This window comes from Diaphorina citri, unplaced genomic scaffold (genome assembly GCF_000475195.1).
Source record: "Diaphorina citri unplaced genomic scaffold, Diaci psyllid genome assembly version 1.1 scaffold50, whole genome shotgun sequence".
In the NCBI taxonomy this organism is placed as follows: domain Eukaryota; kingdom Metazoa; phylum Arthropoda; class Insecta; order Hemiptera; family Psyllidae; genus Diaphorina; species Diaphorina citri.
In genome coordinates this window covers 329,418-350,622 of record NW_007377487.1, presented here as the reverse complement: position 1 = coordinate 350,622, position 21,205 = coordinate 329,418, and the positions used below count along the sequence as shown (strand labels likewise).

At 36.4% G+C, this 21,205-nt stretch overlaps 3 protein-coding genes across 4 annotated transcripts in view; 1 reads left to right on the top strand and 2 right to left on the bottom strand.

Moving 5' to 3' along the window:
* LOC103515919 (EH domain-binding protein 1-like) overlaps positions 1-21,205 on the top strand; it is a 38,893-nt gene that overhangs the window by 4,990 nt on the left and 12,698 nt on the right. Inside the window, 9 exon segments of the mRNA XM_026828138.1 lie at positions 14,535-14,645; positions 15,006-15,120; positions 15,842-15,980; positions 17,471-17,625; positions 18,175-18,272; positions 19,455-19,540; positions 19,542-19,578; positions 20,393-20,654; positions 21,066-21,182. Coding sequence (XP_026683939.1) covers positions 14,535-14,645; positions 15,006-15,120; positions 15,842-15,980; positions 17,471-17,625; positions 18,175-18,272; positions 19,455-19,540; positions 19,542-19,578; positions 20,393-20,654; positions 21,066-21,182 — 1,120 coding nt within the window.
* Positions 1,013-2,916, bottom strand: LOC113470116. Of its 2 annotated transcripts, none has more exons than XM_026828308.1 (2): positions 1,738-2,916; positions 1,013-1,586 (listed from the first exon to the last, which is right to left on the bottom strand). In XM_026828308.1, exons 1-2 carry the CDS (start codon positions 2,848-2,850, stop codon positions 1,572-1,574), a joined length of 1,128 nt encoding a protein of 375 aa, XP_026684109.1. In that variant the 5' UTR covers positions 2,851-2,916; the 3' UTR covers positions 1,013-1,571. The 2 variants fall into 2 exon arrangements, with proteins under 2 accessions (XP_026684109.1, XP_026684113.1); XM_026828312.1 differs by having other exon boundaries at positions 1,586-1,707.
* LOC103515678 (venom serine carboxypeptidase) lies at positions 9,405-11,382 on the bottom strand. The gene has a single exon (XM_008480617.2). It carries the CDS (start codon positions 11,237-11,239, stop codon positions 9,788-9,790), a length of 1,452 nt encoding a protein of 483 aa, XP_008478839.1. The 5' UTR covers positions 11,240-11,382; the 3' UTR covers positions 9,405-9,787.

Sequence of the window (21,205 nt, the reverse complement as noted above, 5' to 3'; positions counted from 1 at the left end):
ACCCGGGACCTCCAGCGTGAAAGCCTAGTGTGATACTCTCTAGGCCACGAGGCTATCTCCAATAATAAATATTTGAATGGGTTACTTTCTGGTGTTCTTATGTTGTCCTCATATCAGTAGGTACATAGAGAATCATGTCTCCTCTTTTCTCGGAAACCATCGTGTCTCTTCTCGCACAATTGAGGAGAGACATACTACGGGTTGCCATGCTACGACACAGACGAGTCATAAGTCTAGCGCGAGTAGAAGTTGTTTCATTGTTTAAATTGAGGAGAGACATACTACGGGTTGGCATGCTACGACACAGACGAGTCATAAGTCTAGCGCGAGTAGAAGTTGTTTCATTGTTTCCTCTTTTCTCGGAAACCATCGTGTCTCTTCTCGCACAATTGAGGAGAGACATACTACGGGTTGGCATGCTACGACACAGACGAGTCATGAGTCTAGCGCGAGTAGAAGTTGTTTCATTGTTTCAAAATAACACATTGGTAGATTCTGACGTGACTTTGTGAAGATTATACCTATGTATAAATAAGCAGTATTATTACCATCACACAATACAACATTTTAGAGTGTCATTCTTGGGAATCAAACCCTCACTCTTTCTCTTAAAGCCAAGTGTATTTTCAAACATGTCCAATAATTACATTGAGTACCCCTTACCTTATCACCCGCACTAAGTATAAATAAGCAGTATTATTACCATCACACAATACAACATTTTAGAGTGTCATTCTTGGGAATCAAACCCTCACTCTTTCTCTTAAATGATAGATCTCTTAAGCCAAGTGTATTACAAACATGTCCAATAATTACATTGAGTACCCCTTACCTTATCACCCGCACTAGCTGCAAGAAACTATTTAATTTACAAATAAAATGTTCAAATATCAGCCTTAAGTATAATGTTTGTAATGGTTGAATAGGTATCATGATATCAGGGATGCTGTCGGTTTGAATACATATGTATTGTTATCTAGGGATGAACACAAAACAAAATCAAAACATCAAGTTCTAGCAGAGGTAAATGGTAAATTTTAATTGCTGTTAATTTCAGGGTTTCCTTTCCAAAATATATGTTTGACAGTACAAATTCAATAAGAGAACGCATGTAGGTAATTATACTCAATTTAATAACCCTGCTTTTTAAAATAAATGTGAGGTAACAGAGCTTGCTGTAACTGCCTTACCTCCAAAACTACTTATCCGATCTTGGATCTACTGAACCATTGATTTGAATGATACTTTCAATGAACTAATAAACTATTTTACATAACAACAATATAGCAAGTCAAGTCTGGCTGGATTTAAACTTGCATCGCGAGTGTTAATTTTGCTGGATGATTGTCATTGAAAATAAGCCCATATCCGGCCTTGACATCCAGTTGGATGTACGGTTGATAATTCATTTTAAAGAACAGGTTGGATCTCTGAGGTTGAATTTGGACTGGATTTAAGTTTAAGACGTTAGACTTAGAAATCCTGTCAAAATCAAGCCCCTGGATGTAAGCTTGTGTGCTAACTGGGTAGTATACCTACCTATATCTCTCACTGATCACAAAGAAGAATCTCTAGGTCCTAGGACACGTTAGACTTAGAAATCCTGTCAAAATCAAGCCCCTGGATGTAAGCTTGTGTGCTAACTGGGTAGTATACCTACCTATATCTCTCACTAATCACAAAGAAGAATCTCTAGGTCCTAGGACATGAAGAAGAAGAAGAAGAAGAAGAAGAAGCAGATCCTTGGGTTTTCTTTCTCTTTAATCCAATGACAGTTGTATCTATACCCTTGGGTCTTCCTTTTCTTTTTAATTTCATTCCTTCAATACTGATGTCCTTTAGCATTATTGATCCTTGTTTTGGACTTGGTTCTAATCCTGGAGGGCTTTGTTCTAGTCCTAGATGTTCTTCTTCGTGATCAGTGAGAGACATAGGTATACTATTGTTGTTATGTAAAATATTACTCCTAAATAGCATTAGTTCATTGAAAGTATCATTAAAATCAATGGTTCCTTGGTTGGACATTATATTACAAATGTCTTTACACAAATCCATGGCCTTCCTAAATTTCTCATGTTTACCAAGAGGTCTCTGATGTACAACAGATTCAAGATTTGTAACTGCAGTACTAGCAGTAGGTTCAACAGTTTCAAGTGTTTCAACACCTTCCATATTCTCAGCTTGGTGTGTTGTACTTATTTCACAATAGTTCCTGTAGTGGGTCTCTTTAGTGTACCTCTGAGGTATTATGTTCACGTCTGCAATTGGCAGACCCATCTCTCTTCTCTTGTAAAACATATGGGAGCATGGTAGAGTTGTATTTGTTTTAAAGGAACAGTCACATGAATCCATAGTTGCACCTGGTCGGACACAAAACAACATTTCTTTTGATCTCTTATTTTCCTTCTCAACTAATCTCCAAGCATATGGGGTTAAATATGAAGAAAAAAATTCCTCATCAGAGCCTTTTGCATAAGTCTGCAGTTTTTTCATCATCATGTTGATAGCTTTAGATTTTTGTTCCAAATGAATTGACATGAAGCACTTCAGTAAATCTTCAAAAAAAGGTAGAAGACTACTATTTCTGATGACCACCTGTTTTATTTTTTGATTTAGGCTCTCAAGATGATTCGTAGTGGTTATGTTGTATGTTTTCATTGATTTCATAAATCCCCTGACCCATTCATAGCGCTTTGAGTGCCAGAAAGTATTGTAGTAGCAAATTAGCTCTTTGAATTCTGTTTTCAACAATTCTTCATAGTTTTTTTCGTAATCTGCTTCATTTTGTGAATATGCCAGTCTCTCAATAATAGCCAGAGCACTAGTTCTGTCATCTTTAGACAAATTCATGTCTTCTTTGCTTATCCTTCTTTTAAATGCCCTCAGAGTGTGAAAGAAACAAAACAACAGATTCACTGATGGAAATATATGTTCATTTTGTGAATATGCCAGTCTCTCAATAATAGCCAGAGCACTAGTTCTGTCATCTTTAGACAAATTCATGTCTTCTTTGCTTATCTGTCTTTTAAATGCCCTCAGAGTGTGAAAGAAACAAAACAACAGATTCACTGATGGAAATATATTAATAATGGCGGCTCTCTCTGAAAAATCTTTGTCGGTAAACATTGTTTCAATTCTGGAACTGTCCGGATTTTTTTCTTTAAAAATGCTAAGCATTTTGCCAATTAGGGCACTTGTTTCATGGGCAAGCAGAAAAACTGCAGCCACCTGGCCTTGACCATTTGCATTCACTACCATCAGGATGTAAAGTGGCATACCCAGAGAGTTCAAACAATAGGTAGCATCCATCAACACCACTTCTGGATTTTGCAGGAAAGCATCCCTCATGATTTTGTCTTGAAAAAATATGCCTTCCAGCTTACCATCCAATGCGACAACCTCAACATAACCACCATTCCTGGATTGCAAATATTTAACAGTTTCTTCCAAATTATTCTGTTTAGTGCTTTGAAGATTGTGGATGTCTTTCAAGGTAACCTTCTTACCTGTTTCCTCACACAAATGCTGTTTGAGCAATTTCTTATTGCATCGAAGTGCCAACATTTCTTTAGCAGATTCTTGGTCCTTAGTCTCCATTTTTCGTTGTTTAGCCAACTCATCAAATCTGGTTTTGGAGACTTCATGATTGTGACTATTTGTGTATTGGGTTACTTCTAGATTCTGTCCATTTTTTGTCATGGTTACCTTCATGGAGAATGGACAGTTTTGTACCAAGGATCTGAAACAGTAAAATAAGATAAGTAGAAAAAAGAAAAACCATTTATAACATCAGACAAGGTAAGATGCTTTAAAATTAAATCTTAATTGATTTTTACATTGATTTGTATAAGGGTGCATTTCTACGCAAGGAAGAGAAGGCAGGCATAGATGCCTGTTTGACAAGGATGAAACACCCACCCATGCCTGTCTTTTGTACCTTGCATAGAAATGCACCCTGATGTAAATTAGCCTAAAAACCAATTAAAATTTAGGATACCTATACAGTTACACATCTTTGTGACAAATGCTTTTTGCCTTGTGACAAAATGAGATCTAGTCAGTTGATATTATTTTTCTCCACTGAGAGTATTAGATGCCTGGGTTTGGCAACCCCAAGGTAAACCAAGTGTATGTGGTACCTACCTAACTGATGAGTGTGTGTAAACCAAGTGTTTCTTTGTAGATCTAGTCAGTTGATATTATTTTTCTCCACTGAGAGTATTAGATGCCTGGGTTTGGCAACCCCAAGGTAAACCTAGTGTATGTGGTAACTGATGAGTGTGTGTAAACCAAGTGTTTCTTTGTAAACTTCAGTTATTTGCTTTATTTTGATATTTGGTTTTCAAATTTCCTGTTCACTAGAACTACCTACATGTCTTCATGATACTTAATATAGGTATTATGCTTTACTTACGGTGTTTTTCTCTTGCCTTTTCCTTTTGACTTAAATGTCCCTCCATGTACACACTTGTAGGAGATGCGTGTGTAAATCAGATCTTTCTTTGCAGACTTCAGTTCCTTTTGACTTAAATGTCCCTCCATGTACACACTTGTAGGAGATGCGTGTGTAAATCAGATCTTTCTTTGCAGACTTCAGTCTACCTCTATCAGTACGAAGAAGATTACTATTCTCTAACATCATTGCAAAAGTTAGTGCAGATCAAACCAACCCACTATTCAATATATTATTCAATAATTATCATCTAAATAAATTTGAGGCAGATGATATCAATATAACTTATAAGAATCAACCTCTTATATATTATTATCAAAAACAGAATCCACTCTACATTTATCCCAATAAAATAATACCCATCCAAATTGTGGTACCACCCTGGATAATCCCATCACCAGATGTTAATTATCTTATCAACGACAAAAAAAGCAATATAAGTTGCATTGAAATTAAAAACAAGTACCTTGAAATATTGCAAATATATACTGACTTCACCCTTTGTTTCACTGATGGGTCAAAAACAGATAGTAACACAGGATTTGCCTTCATCATAAATAATGAGAACTTCCAATACAGGCTACCTCACGAAGCATCTATTTTTACAGCAGAAGCATTAGCCATATTTTACTGCATTAAAAAAATTAGTGATATGAAAATCAAAAAGGCTATTATTTTTAGTGACAATAAATCTGTTCTAAATGGAATTGACAATATACAACAACGTAACAATATTATTCAATTAATAAAGCAAGAATATTATTTTGCTTCAACAAATGGCAGTCAAATTTCTTTCATGTGGATACCCAGCCACTCTAACATTGCACTAAATGATAAAGCTGATCAATTGGCAAAAAATTCAATAAATTCAAAATTAATTGACTTTTATATCCAAGATGATCTAAAAAATCATCTTAGGAAAAATATCGTTAAACTTTATAATGATCAATGGACTAATATCCAAAATAATAAGCTGCGTACTATCAAAGATAACACTACGCTTTGGAAAACATCACTTAGAAAAATTCGTAACGAGGAGATTTTATTAACAAGATTGAGAATTGGCCATACTAGAATTACACACTCTTACCTCTTCACTAAAACTCCCCATCCCATCTGTACATGTGGATTCCCCCTCACTGTCAAGCACATATTTGAATGCAATAAATATAAAAAGTTCAGAGAAAAATTAAGCCTACCTAGTATAGAAATTGCCCTATCAGATAATGAAAATATGGCTGAAAAAACCATTAAATATATGAAGATGATAAATCTATATAGTAAAGTGTAAGATCACTAATCTAGAGACTACCTAACTTATAACTGCTGATAGTAATGGAGGCATGGTGGTTAACCCTTGGGTAAGGTTAGCTTAGAAAATGCCATACGCCGCAGAAGTTACTATCACTAGGCGATTAGTACCGCCTATAAATAAGTACATTACCCAATATAATGGTTTCTCCATACTCACAGACACATCATCATTTAGTTTCTTTATTCTATATCCAATCAGCACTATTTGTTTTTTTTTTTTCCATATTCATAAATACATCATTACTTAATTTCATTGTTCTATATCCAAACAACATTATCATTATTATTATTATTATCATTTTCATTTATAAGAAATCGCAGTTTTAGTTACTTGGTTTATGCTTATTCATTACTCAAATTAAGAATTAATTATCATATTACAAACCATTTTGAGTTTGCGTGCTTATATTACCAGTAAAATAACAGCACGAAAAGCTGACATCATCATCATCATCATCCTTTTAATTTTACTTATTTTACCGTCTCCAACTTCTTTGTGCCTTCCCTGGGTTCTTGAGAATTTTGTTTTAATAGATCGTTGTTTCTTGTTAATGTCAAGTTGTCAAGTGAATAGATAAGAGTAGTGATAAAGCTTGTAGGAGAACCAGAAATACCTTCCATCATTTAAAGCATCTGAAGTTACAGACCCAGTACCTACATGATCAAATGAAGTTCATGAGTTGATCTTCATCAGCTTCATCTTGTTTGTCAACTTTATGGTGTAAATCATCAGATCTCCCCCTAGGAAAGTCACTTCACTTCTCTCAGTCATGTCAGTCTATGATGATCTGGGTTGGACTGATGTAATGCACTCGGTTAGAAATCATCAAGTTTGCTGTGTGGAACACATTTTACAACATTTACAGACCAAGGAGAACAGTCAACTGGTAACCAAACATGGTGGGTAAATCAATCAAATGCCAGGGTTTATTAGTTTTTTTTTTTTTTTTCATTTTCTTCCCCCAAGTTTACCCTTGCACTGCCATCTGCCTATGTTTGTATTTTTTCATTTTCTTCCCCCAAGTTTACCCTTGCACTGCCATCTGCCTATGTACACCTAACACCAATATTACTTACATTCACAACATACAAGAAATTTAAAAAAAAAAAAATGGTGAAGCACATTCCTTATTACAACCCTTTTTTTTACAAGGCTTGGTTTTGGCAACAGCTCCAAATCAAACCCCAAAAGGCCTAAAGTAAAATTCTTACCTAATTAGATTCAATAGGTCTTGGAAAAATTGATCAATATTAGATTACCCACATTTTGGTATTGATGCCCCAAAAGCTCACCTGATGAATCAACATGTTTCTTCTCCAGGAATAGATTTGATTTGTTTAGCAGTGGCAAGTGGCTGTATTAACATGGTGAAAATGGTACTATCATACACTTCTTATCAAGAGGGACCTATCAATCCACTTTGTGCGGCCAGTTTTTACGGATATTGTGACATCATTATTTATTTACATGAATACAATTCAAATTTCATCAACATGACAGCACCTGGCTCTGGTATGTATCTTAGGAGTTTTTTTACTTACTTTTTTTTTTTTAATGAGAGTGTCATTTTTTGAAGATGTGTACTGACCTCATATCAGACCTTTCTCCCTTGTCTTAAATTTTCAACTAGCTTCTCAATAATTATTCCAAGTCCCCCAACCTAGCCTTGTGTCTCAGATTGTCACCTGTTCCAGGAACCAACCACACTAAACATTGCTTAACTTCAGTGATCCATCAAAAACTGCTACATTCTACGTGCTATTGCTGCTGGTTTTCTCACATTTTTATTTTATTTTCAGGTTTAACCTGTTTACAACATGTTTCTTCTCCAGGAATAGATTTGATTTGTTTAGCAGTGGCAAGTGGCTGTATTAACATGGTGAAAATGGTACTATCATACAATTCTTATCAAGAGGGACCTATCAATCCACTTTGTGTGGCCAGTTTTTACGGATATTGTGACATCATTATTTATTTACATGAATACAATTCAAATTTCATCAACATGACAGCACCCAGCTCTGGTATGTATCTCAGGAGTTTTTTTTACTTATTTTTTTATTTTATTATTTTTAACCTGTTTAATGTTTGCTGTAATCAACAATCACTTGCAAGCTGTTGAACTCCTCCTATCACTAGGTGCCAATCCTTACATTAGAAATGCAAATCAAGAAACGGTGCTAGATATGACAACCGACAAACAGATACAGGACCTTTTGATTTCCAAAACCAAACTCAATGTTTCTGAACCTAGGTGGCATCAAATTCGAAATTCACCGATGAAAATAAAAAAGACCGACAGTAAATTGGAAAGAAAACACAAATGCTCTCTGACACTCTCACCTTACACACCAAAGAGACTTAACTTTTTGTCTCCCAATAAGTTAAAAGAGAAAACTTTGAAAACGAAAAATTTACTATGGGAAAAGTTCAAAAAAAGGTAAGTTGGAAAAAAATATACCTACCTACTTATATTGAAAATTGAAATTGTAAGAATCACTTTTAACTTCAATCTTTAATTTTTGTCATATTTAAAAATTAAAATCAGATAAAAATAAATACACTTCTACTCCTGCTGCGATAGAGTCAACATCTATCTTGGCCTGAAGATGATGTCCTGAGTGACATCGAAAGCTCACCAATTTAAAACATCTTAATCAACATTGTCTTGATAAGAATAATTTATTTATTTTTATCTGATTTTAATTTTTAAATATTTCTTACGATTATTAAAAACAATTTTATTTTGTCATATTGTTATCTTCTACAATAAGTCCCCCAACCTAGCCTTGTGTCTCAGATTGTCACCTGTTCCAGGAACCAACCACACTAAACATTGCTTAACTTCAGTGATCCATCAGAAACTGCTACATTCTATGTGGCATTACTGCTGGTTTTCTCACATTTTTATTTTATTTTTAGGTTTAACCTGTTTGCCGAAATACATATACCAAAAACTCAAAGCCCATGATGAATTTGATGTCACCCTTACCTGTCCTAGGTACCTAAAATAATATGTTTGCAGGTTACCGAAATACATATACCAAAAACTCAAAGCCCATGATGAATTTGATGTCACCCTTACCTGTCCTAGGTACCTAAAATAATATGTTTGCACCATTAGCTGAAACTAAACCAAGTCCAGGGTACCACAATAAGGGACATTTCCTGTTTTAGAACATTTTGAACCAGTGAATTACTTTACATTGAATACCTAGGGAGCTAGGGACTCTCCACATAATTCTAATACCTACATAGGGTAAGTGTACCTTTATTCGCCCACCTAAAAAACGTACCATTTATTGGCCCACCTGTACCATACGCCACATAAGTCTGAACTCGACGAACATTTTCAAGATCCAATTTCATCAAAAGAAAGATGTTTTAGAACATTTTGAACCAGTGAATTACTTTACATTGAATACCTAGGGAGCTAGGGACTCTCCACATAATTCTAATACCTACAAAAAATTAGAAAAATAAATGTGGGCAGGTGGGCCAATAAATGGTACGTTTTTTAGGTGGGCGAATAAATGGTACACTTACCCTATTTATAAGTTAGAGACCTATTAATTTCTTGAAAGTAATAAAAATGTAAGTACACAGTTTTTTACTCTGAAAAATAAAAACTCAAGGTCGGTGTATTAATATTTTTTTAATCTTGCTCAGGCCAGTCTTACAAATGGTCATAAAAATAAAATCCTAGAGAAACAATATATCACACAGGTAAATCTAAAAAAAAAAAAAAATCTTATTAGCACACTTTACTGCCTACATGTGTAGGATTTTTTTATTTTTTTTTTTTTTTTAATCAAATACCTAGCCTAGCTAAAATCAAAATCAGGAGATTACTTCAGCAAATACAAAATATAACAAATGAATAGGTAATTATTAGGTAGGTAGTTATAAACTATATAGGGGTATATAAGCATGGATGATTTATCTTCATATGTACCCATATTACTTCTCTTTCATACCCTAATTATTGGTAGAAACTTGGTTCTTAAAAAATAAAAAGCTCAAAGTGAACCATGAGTAAATCTGGTTATCAAGTCAAAAGCCCACTCAGACTGATCTTTGGGCACCATATGTCCTGCATTACGTACCAACACTTCATAAAAGTTCTTGTTCACATTTTTTACATAACCAGCAATGTCATTTTGATAGTACCATGCTGTGCGTGGAGCTGTTTTGTAAGCTTCTTTTCCAGTCCAGTCTAGGGTTTTCAAGAAATTAACTGTCAAAGGATATGCTACAATAATGTCCAATTGACCATTATAGAACAAGACTTTGTAAGAAGGGTTTGTGCTGTTGAGAAGAATTTCAATCCATATTTTGACAGAGGACATGACATCACTCTTCAAAAACTTTTCAACAGTGTCATCAGAATGAAATGTTGCATTTCCCAAGTGAACAGCTTGTCTGAAAGCAGTATTTTTGAAAAGTTCTTCCATGAGAACATCAGATGTATTATCAGCAACAGGGACCAAATAATTGAAGTAGTTGGTGAAGTTTGTCAGTGTATGAAAGATAGTGCTTTTATTAAAGTCTCCATTGATGATTTGATCAAATGCTTCATATGCCTCATTCCATTTCCATTGCAGAATCAGCTCCATTGCTTGCTTCTCTTTTTCTTCAATTGCCTTCTTTCCATTGTCATCGACCAGACCCAGTTGATAAAGATAACTACTATACACCATCATGTTGAGAGGATCACAAAGTCCATTTCCAATAGCAATTCCTTTTAAGTTTATTTTATCTTTTTCAGAACCTTGTTCTGGATTGTTGAGATGAATAGTGTAGGCCAGAGCAGGAACATATTTCCCAGCATAAGATTCTCCTGTTACATAGAAATCATTGCTCTGATACTCTTTGAAAATCTTGAAGAATTGCACCAATCCAATGTACAGGTTAACACCTACATGAGACTCGTTTCTTGAATACAAGTCATTGTGTTCAACAAAACTGAACCCAGTTCCAACAGGATTATCAATGTAGATAACATTATGGTTTTTGGTCCAGTGAGTCTTCCTTGTATCCAAGTACGGTAGAGTTTGATTTTTCTTGGTTTTGTTCAACATGAGAGGACCATGCTCTTGAAATAAACCAAACATGGAAGAAGCACCAGGACCTCCTTGTAACCAAACCAAGACTGGAGCCTCAGATGCATTCTTCTCTTGTGCTGGGAAAAACCAGAAGAACAGTGCTGACGAGTGGTTCTTGTCCACAGTAGAGTTCACTCTAAAGAAACCTGAATAACTTGTAATGTTCAAACCAGGAAGATTTACTTTTGATAAGTTTTTGGCCTTTACCAATTCACCTCTCTCAATGTAATCGGTAAGGATGAGGGGTGCACTCACATTGTCACCGGGTTGAGGTTGATACAGATCTGCAATCCTGGGATACTTGTTAATACTACACTGAGCACAGGTGACTACCAGGAGCACCAAGAACACCCCACGAATATACATTGTTCTCAGGAAGGGGAACTCTCAGCTATACTTTGAAACACAACTTACACTCTGAGGAAAATATGCTGACTAACCACGAATCACAAATAATTTTTATCTTCTCTTTGTCCAGTCCCGGCGAAATGCGGCTTCCTACACTCTGAGGAAAATATGCTGACTAACCACGAATCACAAATAATTTTTATCTTCTCTTTGTCCAGTCCCGGCGAAATGCGGCTTCCCAGTTTTTACTAATCTAGTGATTATCTCTACCTATCAAAACAAAAGATTATCCATACATACATGCCATGTTGCCAACTTGCCATGCAACTACGCACTTGCAATATATTTAAAGTTTTAAATCCCTCTGATATTTTGATTTGAAGAAAAAAAAATCCCTTCGGTCATAGGTTTACTGAACACAGGGCCGGAAGGTAGGTAGGTAGGTAACTTAAATATTCATTAGATTTAGACTACAACATTATTATATTTAAGGAAAAATGTAAATCCATCCTAGAACAAGAGATAAGTTAAAATTAATTTTTTTTTATTATAGAACATGTATATTTAGTACTAAGACAGTATATGTTATAGTAAAAATCGTGTACATGTAATTGCATTACTAGATAATGCGTATGTGCATTAGTTTAAAAAAAAAAAATCTCCGACCAACATAGAAGTTGTTATCCTCCGACCCTCTGCGCGTACATCAGATCAGAGATTGTCTGACAGCATTCTAAAATCTAAATCGTGATTTATTTGTGGCAAAGCTGAGAGAACTTCTTCACAATCTTTGTGGAAATCACAGCATTACTTATGAGCCTCCTTTACTATATTTCTGACAAATCTATAATTTTTCTTTTACTCTGGTAATGCCGCCACTGGTCGCTACTCGATCCTCACGAGGCTGATTGCACCCCGAAATTCAAGAACAGAGCCTAAAAAACTTTGACCCCGCCGGGAATCGAACCCGGGACCTCCAGAGTGCAAGCCTAATGTGATACTCACTCGGTCACGGAGGTTGCTTCGAAAGCATTCTATAAGCCTATAAGGCAATGTATTATAGTGTAACCCAAGCCTAATGTGATACTCACTCGGTCACGGAGGTTGCTTCGAAAGCATTCTATAAGCCTATAAGGCAATGTATTATAGTGTAACCTATGGTTCATCCAGATGAATATGGCAGCAAGGAGTCATCGACCCAAATTGAAAGAACCAATCAAGAATGCGAGAATTCCTTGCAATGTTGCAATTAAGGTAAAGGTCTATTTTTATAAACTCTCTCTTTTAAAAAGCAGAGGTAGCTTCGATCTGTAACCTTTTTTGAGGGTCAAGTCCAAGAGGTTGAATTCTAGAACAGGTAAAGATGGTATCTATTTTTATTACTCGCATCGGGTACTTATTATGTATCATTGTGGGAGGAAGCACTGTGCAATGTACCTTCCTCCTTTAAAGATATTCTACCGTTGAACCTTTGACACGTTTGGCAACGTAGCATACTTTTTAGATGAATCCTTGCTGCCATATTCATCTGGATGAACCATAGCTACTTAGCTTCTAACTCGTTGCGGTAATCAGGGCCAAAGTTGTGGCACCTTCGAGTTTTCATACTCCTCGAGAAATAAATCAGAAGTTAATTTTGATGAGGCAAATGCAAATAGTTGAAGAGATCAGGTGAGACCCCAAAAATTAAATTCCAGAATTCCGGCCCTGATAGCCTCGGGGGAGAAAAATACCCTGTTTTTTTTTCCCTGCGGATAAAGAAAATTTCCCTCGAGAACAAACCAGCCAATGAAAATGCTGTCCTTGAAATCAGCTGTTTCAATTATTTTTGTTTGTTTTTGGATTATAAAAAAAGTAAAGGCCGTAGCCGTAAAGGGTTTTTACTTTTTTTTTAGATTATAATTATTTTTTAGGATTAAATCCGCGGTCACTTTGAGTTTGTGCACCCCTGGTCTAGGTCATTGATTTCTGGTTAATGGATTTTAATTGAGCCTTGTCAGCATGATTTACACAGTACAGGGTGTGTAGTACGTTTGATATTTCTATTCTGTCCATTGTACAATTTCGTTATTTTAAGTACATCATCAAAGGAAAGGTTCGAGGGAGGTATATTTTACATTATCGAGGGAAGGAAATCATTCGTTATTTTTAATGCAAATTTTGATGTTTTTTTTTCTAATTTTTATTGATGTTTCAATATCTAGAGTCTAGAGTGTCTAGACTCACGCGATCTTTGTCATAGCACGTCCATCTCGTAATATTTTCCTCATCAGATAGGCGAGAATAGACAGAACAGTTTCCATTTAGATCCCAGTGAGGTGCTTGATTAACAAAAGAATTCCAGAAAGTAATCCATTGAAATATTCGCAATCAAAATATGGGTGCCTTTTTTTTCGACCTTCTTCTGCATGGCGAGCAAGTTCGTTACCACTGGACTAAGCTACCTTATCCTTACCAAGTACTGTGATAAAGGAATTGATTAGTTATTCAAAATTAACACTTATCAGGTCTTATCGTCCCGAAATAGAAGAGAAGGAGACAGGATAGGAGAAATGTTAATATATGTATTTATGTGACCCTGTGTTTTATCCGCCACGCCACAACAATACATCACAACAAGGACTCCTATTGACCTAACACTACAGAACACTTCTTGACAATGTTGACCTTTATTGACTTCGGTTATTAAACTCGTAACATATGTCATGTGCCATGTGTGAGAATGTGGTACTCATGTATTCTTTTATGCTATACTACATATCAAATGAAATGTCAAATTATTTGTGTTAAAGCAGAGCTTTTCCACAACTTTTTGTGCATATCTTTTTACACTGGTCACTTCTCGATTGAAGTACTCAATTGTCCTCACGAGGCTGAGTGCACCCCAAACTCCAAGCACAGAGCCGAAAAAACTTCGACCCCGCCGGGAATCGAACCCGGGACCTCCAGCGTGAAAGCCTAGTGTGATACTCTCTAGGCCACGAGGCTATCTCCAATAATAAATATTTGAATGGGTTACTTTCTGGTGTTCTTATGTTGTCCTCATATCAGTAGGTACATAGAGAATCATGTCTCCTCTTTTCTCGGAAACCATCGTGTCTCTTCTCGCACAATTGAGGAGAGACATACTACGGGTTGGCATGCTACGACACAGACGAGTCATGAGTCTAGCGCGAGTAGAAGTTGTTTCATTGTTTCAAAATAACACATTGGTAGATTCTGACGTGACTTTGTGAAGAAAGATTGGAAACTGCATTTATTCACATTGATTTTACTCCCTATTTTTCCCAGATGGCTAAGTGAAACTAATTTCTCTATGTTCCAGATGGTTCAATCAAACATAATTTGTCGGAAATATCAGCTCAGATTGATCAACTTACCAATAGTTTGAGTGGATCTGACTTTGCCAGTACCCCCATGAGTGGTAAGTTAACATCGAAATAATTTAATTAGGTACCACAGCAATAAATTTGGGGGCCCAGCACAGTTGAGTCAATGGTAATGTCCCTTGCTTGTCATGCAGAAGGTCCCGAGTTCAATTCCCTCGATCGAAAAAAGCACTATTTTTTTCAATGGTAAGTAGTTACTTTGGGTTGGATTTTGCAGCCGACTACGAGCTACTTAAAGTCGTCCGTTTACGCGTGCAGCCAACCTCAACGTCATTTTGATAATAAGTGAGGACATTATTTGTAAAATGCGAAGCGTGCAAAGTTGCTTCAGGAACGTGCTTTACATAAACGTCTCTAACTGACTCTTACTCTTGGCTTGCATGTGTTTTTTCCAGTGGAAAGTATATCCTGGGTGAATAAAGATGATTTGACGCCACAAGCAGAAGATATTCCCACTAGTCCTGACATGACACCCCATCCTCTGCAACCTCAAGTCAAGAAACCTTCTATGTAAGTTTAGAACCAATGTTCATTTAGCAGGTCTCAAGAAATCTTCTATGTAAGTTAGAACCAATGTTATTCTAGCAGGTCTCAAGAAATCTTCTATGTAAGTTACATTATAAAAGAAAAAGAAAATTGGGTTGTTTTCCCCCCAGATTTTTTTTTTTTTTTTTTTTTTTTTTTTTTTTTTTGAGAACCAAAAAACCATTACTTGGTCTAATTTTCAGGTCATTTTAAAGTGTTTCCTTGTTGATTTCTAGACCATTGATATGTGATGCAACTTTTTTCAGATCCAATGGCTTCTGTTTGGAAACGTCTGCAAAGGGTTAACAAACGTGCAGCCAAATTTCAGTTCACTGCCTCTTTTCACCAGCTCATTTTGGAGAGCACCTCAAAATGGTAAGATACTGGTATTATTATTATTATTATTTTTCACATAGAAATAGAAATCTCTTCAGTTTTATTCACATTTCCAGAGGGTATAGGTACTTACTAAAAAGGTGTATTTTCCTTTTTACTTTCCTTATCCTATAGTTAATTTCAGAACAATCTGGGTTAGCACCAGATATTTTTCTCATTCCATTTCTTAACTGCTTCAGGGTTTATATGTGACCTGGAAAAACTGGAAAAGTCATGGAATCCGAAAATTGGCCAAAAAGTCATGGAAAAGTTCACTTCATTTTGTTAAAAGAATACATTTGTTGAAAATTGTATTTTCTTCTCATCCTAGGACTCCAAGCAAGCTGAGCATTGTTTGGACACGGAGAAGTCGTCGTGTTGTGACAGAGCCTATGTTATGGGAGCCCACTATGACAGATCCCTTGCGAGGTGTTGTGGTGTGGGCTGTGCCGGAGAACAAAACCATTTCGGTGACATTGTTCAAAGATCCCAGGTATCAGACATTTTTTCCCCCCAAAAACGGTCACAAAAGATCACACTCAGTCAAAATTAAATTTAAATTCAGTAAACAGTTGGGAAATCATAGGATTTGCTCATCAAAGGAAAATGGTTCCATGGTTGGGGAACTGTTGGCCAATGGTAGTTTCAAGGTCCTCTGTATTCAATATTTTGTTTTAGTATACCTACCTAATATTACACATATGAATTCAAAATCTCCTTTCCCGTAGGCGATGACGTCATGATTCATGACTCCCGCTTCGTTTGTTTGTGCGCAAGCGTTTCTGCGCATTTTGACGTGAAATCTGACTGTTTGAACTGTTTGAATTTTTCCATCAACTGTTTGAACTTTTTCATTAGAACGGCATTTTAAAATTGAATTTTCGACCTTTTAAAATTACTTTTCCGGAGTTTTGACCTCAAATTTGGATTTTTCACAACTTTTTACGTAGGAATCGACCTTTTATTAATAATATTTTCCCAATTGCAACTCCTCCATTGTAGACTATGAAATTCCATGCCTCGACTGGGTTATATCCACTTGTATCTCAGTTCTTCTTCTTTCTCGTCTTATCCCGTGTACAGACGGGGTCGGCGTTTTTCGTCAGTATCAATCAGCCCTAGCTACGTTCATTGCTTTGGGCTGACATTTGATTTTTGCTACAGAAAATTTACGAGTGGATGCCCTTCGCACTCAACCTTTGTAAATGGTCGATTCCTATGTAAAAAGTTGGGAAAAATCCAAATCTGAGGTCAAAACTCCGGAAAAATAACTGTAAAAGGTCGAAAATTTAATTTTTATTCTTCCTGCTCTATGACTTTGAAACATCACCCAAGCAAGCGCAACTGTTCTATTGTTAGGACACAAAAGGAATTCTCAAACAATGTAGAATTGTAGACTATGAAATTCCATACCTCGACTGGGTTATATCCACTTGTATCTCAGTTCTTCTTCTTTCTCGTCTTATCCCGTGTACAGATGAGGTCGGCGTTTTTCGTCAGTCTCAATCAGCCCTAGCTACGGTCATTGCTTTGGGCTGACATTTGGTTTTTGCCACAGAAAATTTACGAGTGGATGCCCTTCGCACTCAACCTTTAGCAAGGGAAATTTCAGGCTGGTTTCCTCCCTATTTAAAGTCCTCCCTATTTCTTTAGCAAGGGAAATTTCAGGCTGGTTTCCTCCCTGTTTAAAGTCCTCCCTAAACGATTATTTTGCTGGTTTCCTCCCTGTTTAAAGTCCTCCCTATTTCTTTAGCAAGGGAAATTTCAGACTGGTTTCCTCCCTGTTTAAAGTCCTCCCTATTTCTTTAGCAAGGGAAATTTCAGGCTGGTTTCCTCCCTGTTTAAAGTCCTCCCTATTTCTTTAGCAAGGGAAATTTCAGACTGGTTTCCTCCCTGTTTAAAGTCCTCCCTAAACGATTATTTCCCCGTATCTAACTTATGATGTTTATTTATTTTCCAGAATCTGAAAGCCTGTACTCCGGGACAGGACTTGCTAGAGTGGTGTAAAGATGTGACCAAAGCTTATCCTCGTGTTAAAGTCACCAACTTGACCACATCCTGGCGTAATGGTCTCGCCTTCTGTGCTGTTATTCATCATTTCAGACCTGACCTATTGTAAGTGCAAGGCAGATTTTTGTCGAACTAACGAAGTATGTGCCAAGTTTTAACTCGATTTTGTTCTTACCATAACTCGTGAACAGTTTGTTCGATTTGGACGAAAATTGGCAAAAAAATTAGCAACACATTAGAGTCGATTTTTACGAAGTATGTGCCAAGTTTTAACTCGATTTTGTTCTTACCATAACTCGTGAACAGTTTGTTCGATTTGGACGAAAATTGGCAAAAAATTAGCAACACATTAGAGTCGATTTTCACTCAACCTATGCTTGCATTACTGAGATGCTTGTCCAGAAAACCACAACAGTGTAAGTTAAGTGTGATTTTTGGCAAAAAAAAAAAAAAAAAGAAAAAATCGTTTAATTCTGTTTATCTTGTTTCATAAATGTTTTTTTCCAAAATAAATTACCAAATGAAAGGAAAAACACACAACCCCGACCCAAAGTTGTGACTTTTGTGAGAAATTAATAGCTCACCCCTAAAGGGGATTTAGGTAAAAATTGGAAAAAGAAAAATTGATCTCATCTTGAACTACGATTATTTCAGGGATGAAGATATGCAGAGCATTGCTAGTCTGATGAGCACAAATAACAACAGTGATATTGCCCCACTAGAAGATTTTGATGAAGAAGAGGAATATGATGGTGAGTTTATCAATGTGGCATGTTCTTTGTGTCAAAGGCATATCACAACATTGAAAGAAAAAACAGCAACAACAAATACAAATACTTATTTGGACTGCCAATGTAGGACTGAAAAGTCCCTTTCTGTCAGCAGCAGCAAAAACATTGGCTTATAAGTGCATATGTTGTCGGTAGAAAAGACAGAAGGCCTGGTAAGAACAAACGCAGAACCGAAATCAGTTTTTTTTTTTTAATACTACTTGAGACTTAAACACTGTTGTCCAGTGTTATGATTTTATTGCAATATGTTATTGTACCATTTGCATAGATCACATGAGGACATAATATGTAGAATGTAGATAGAAGACAGAATCATATTGTGTTATTATTAGCAGAGGCAATGTACTGCATGAGTCTAGGTCAGGTGTGCACAAATTGCGGCCCGCCAGCTCCTTTCGTGCGGCCCGCGGGTTCATTTCGATTTTTAAGAAAAAAAAATCAAGAAAAAAACACTTTTAAAATACGAGTATGTAAAGAAAATAAAAATGTGTTAGAGGATTTTTATTATTATTTTGAAAGGTTGTAGAATAACATTTTCAAAAATTTCGCCTGCGGCGCTCTACTTATTTTGCTCCTTTTAGTGCTCAGCAGAGCTTGAATGTGGAGAAAAATGTGTAGAAGAGGATCTAAGAATTAGGTAGCTCAAAAATTAATTCTTGACAAGCTTCAGGTATGTAACTTTATGAAAAAATTGCCCGCGGCACAATAGATTTTGAACTTTGATCAGGCTGCGTTTTTGAAAGGAGGAACAAAATTAAAAAAAAATGCCTTTGGCGCTATAATTTACTTTCTCATTTTTGTGTGTTAAATTAGCTAAAAAAAAATATGTCAAAACTGACGATCTTTGGACACGTTATCTTAAAAAACCCGTGTTATAGAACCAGCGGATATGGATCTCCTAGCTGTACCAGACAAACTAGCTGTCATGACCTATCTGTACCAGCTCAGAGCACATATGCCTTCACCGGCGAAACTAGTCCGTAAAATGAAAATTAAATAAAAAACCCAGATTATTTTTTAAAAATAGTGAAGAAGTATACGTTTGTCATTTCAACCTACCTAGATATGGATCTCCTAGCTGTACCAGACAAACTAGCTGTCATGACCTATCTGTACCAGCTCAGAGCTCACTTTACCGGTAAGTACCAGCTGCTCTCGGTATATCCCGTGTTATAGAACCAGCGGATATGGATCTCCTAGCTGTACCAGACAAACTAGCTGTCATGACTCATGACCTATCTGTACCAGCTCAGAGCTCACTTTACCGGTAAGTACCAGCTGCTCTCGGTATATCCCGTGTTATAGAACCAGCGGATATGTACCAGACAAACTAGCTGTCATGACCTATCTGTACCAGCTCAGAGCATACTTTACCGGTAAGTACTACTTTGCCTGGTAAACAGGAAGGCGTGGGTTCAAACACCTAGCCAAGACATGGAATTTTATTACCCTTGGAGGTCAATATATTTTGACAGCTAACCATAACTAATTTTTAGAGCCCTTTAGCTCTCAGTTTTTCGAAAAGATTAGGTAAGCCCCTCACAATACAAGGTTGACTGTGGTTCTAGAGACCTTCAACAATCCACTTGGAGGTGAATCCACTTGAAGGCAAAAGAGAGGAAAGTAAAAGAGAAAACTATAATTAATCTTTTTGATATCTATGTTTGTACCTACTCATTAGAGAGATTTCGCATCCTGTTTTTTTTTTGGGGGGGTATGGGGTCCGATGTTCGACGAGTTTTGGTTTCTGCGCATGACGCACATTATGGGGTTTTGAACACGGGGATCGGAGTTACGATGTTTTGGCTTGAACATGGGGATTTTTTTTCGTAATGCGAAATCTCTCTATTGTGTTATAATGTTCTATTTTATCCCCATGTGTGGCACAAAGCTCCGGCTTTTACGGATGGGTATACCATTTGTTGAATATTTATTTAAATTATATTCTTTTGTACTGAATAACAAATAAATGGTAGAAAAATGACATAATAGTCAATCTCAAGCATTAGATAACAACAACAACAAATAAATGGAAACTTCTTACATAAAAAAAATAACAAAAAATTGTTTCCTCCCCCCAGGTCATGAACTGGAGGTCCAGCAGATTGGTAAGACCACTGACGAGTCCTCCTACATGATTGGTAGATTTACCACGGATAACGACACGGATGTCTCTAGTCAGCTCTTCTCGTCTGAAATTAACAACGCCAGACTGAATCTACAGAACAATGGACTACCTCCCGATAAGAAGGAACGCAGAGATAGTCGCAAGGAGAGAAGGTTAGTCCCGTGCAGAAGGTCCTTGGTTCGATGTTCACCTTGGAAAAAATATAATCGGATTTCGTTAACTTTTTTTATTATTATTTTAAAGACTAATAATTGTAGAAATGGTATACGCTTTTAGTTTCAAAATGAACATTCCAAAAGGAATTAATAAACAGGCTGCATTCTGACGTTCTTATTCAAGCACCTGAATGGGAAGTATTATGTTTCTTCTAGCCCATCTAATAAGGAGATGGATGGGCATGCTACAACACAGACAGTAAAACTAATCTAGCAGTTAGTCGTTTCATTGCAATACATTAAAACAGAGATTCGACACGTGCGAGTATCTTCGAATGAAAATTGAATAACACACTGCACGAAACGATTTTATTATTATTATTTTAATGGAAAGAGGACAAAAACAGATCTACCAGCGTAACAGACAGACGGAAATGTTTGTGACGCTAGGCACTTATGTAACATTGTTTGATCTTTGCTGATAACAGGTGCAGATAGAGATAGAGAGGAGGCTCTGATGTCCAGATGGTTTACACTAGTCAATAAGAAGAATGCTTTGCTGCGGAGACAAATGCAACTCAATATTCTGTAAGTCTTTATCCTTGGATTCA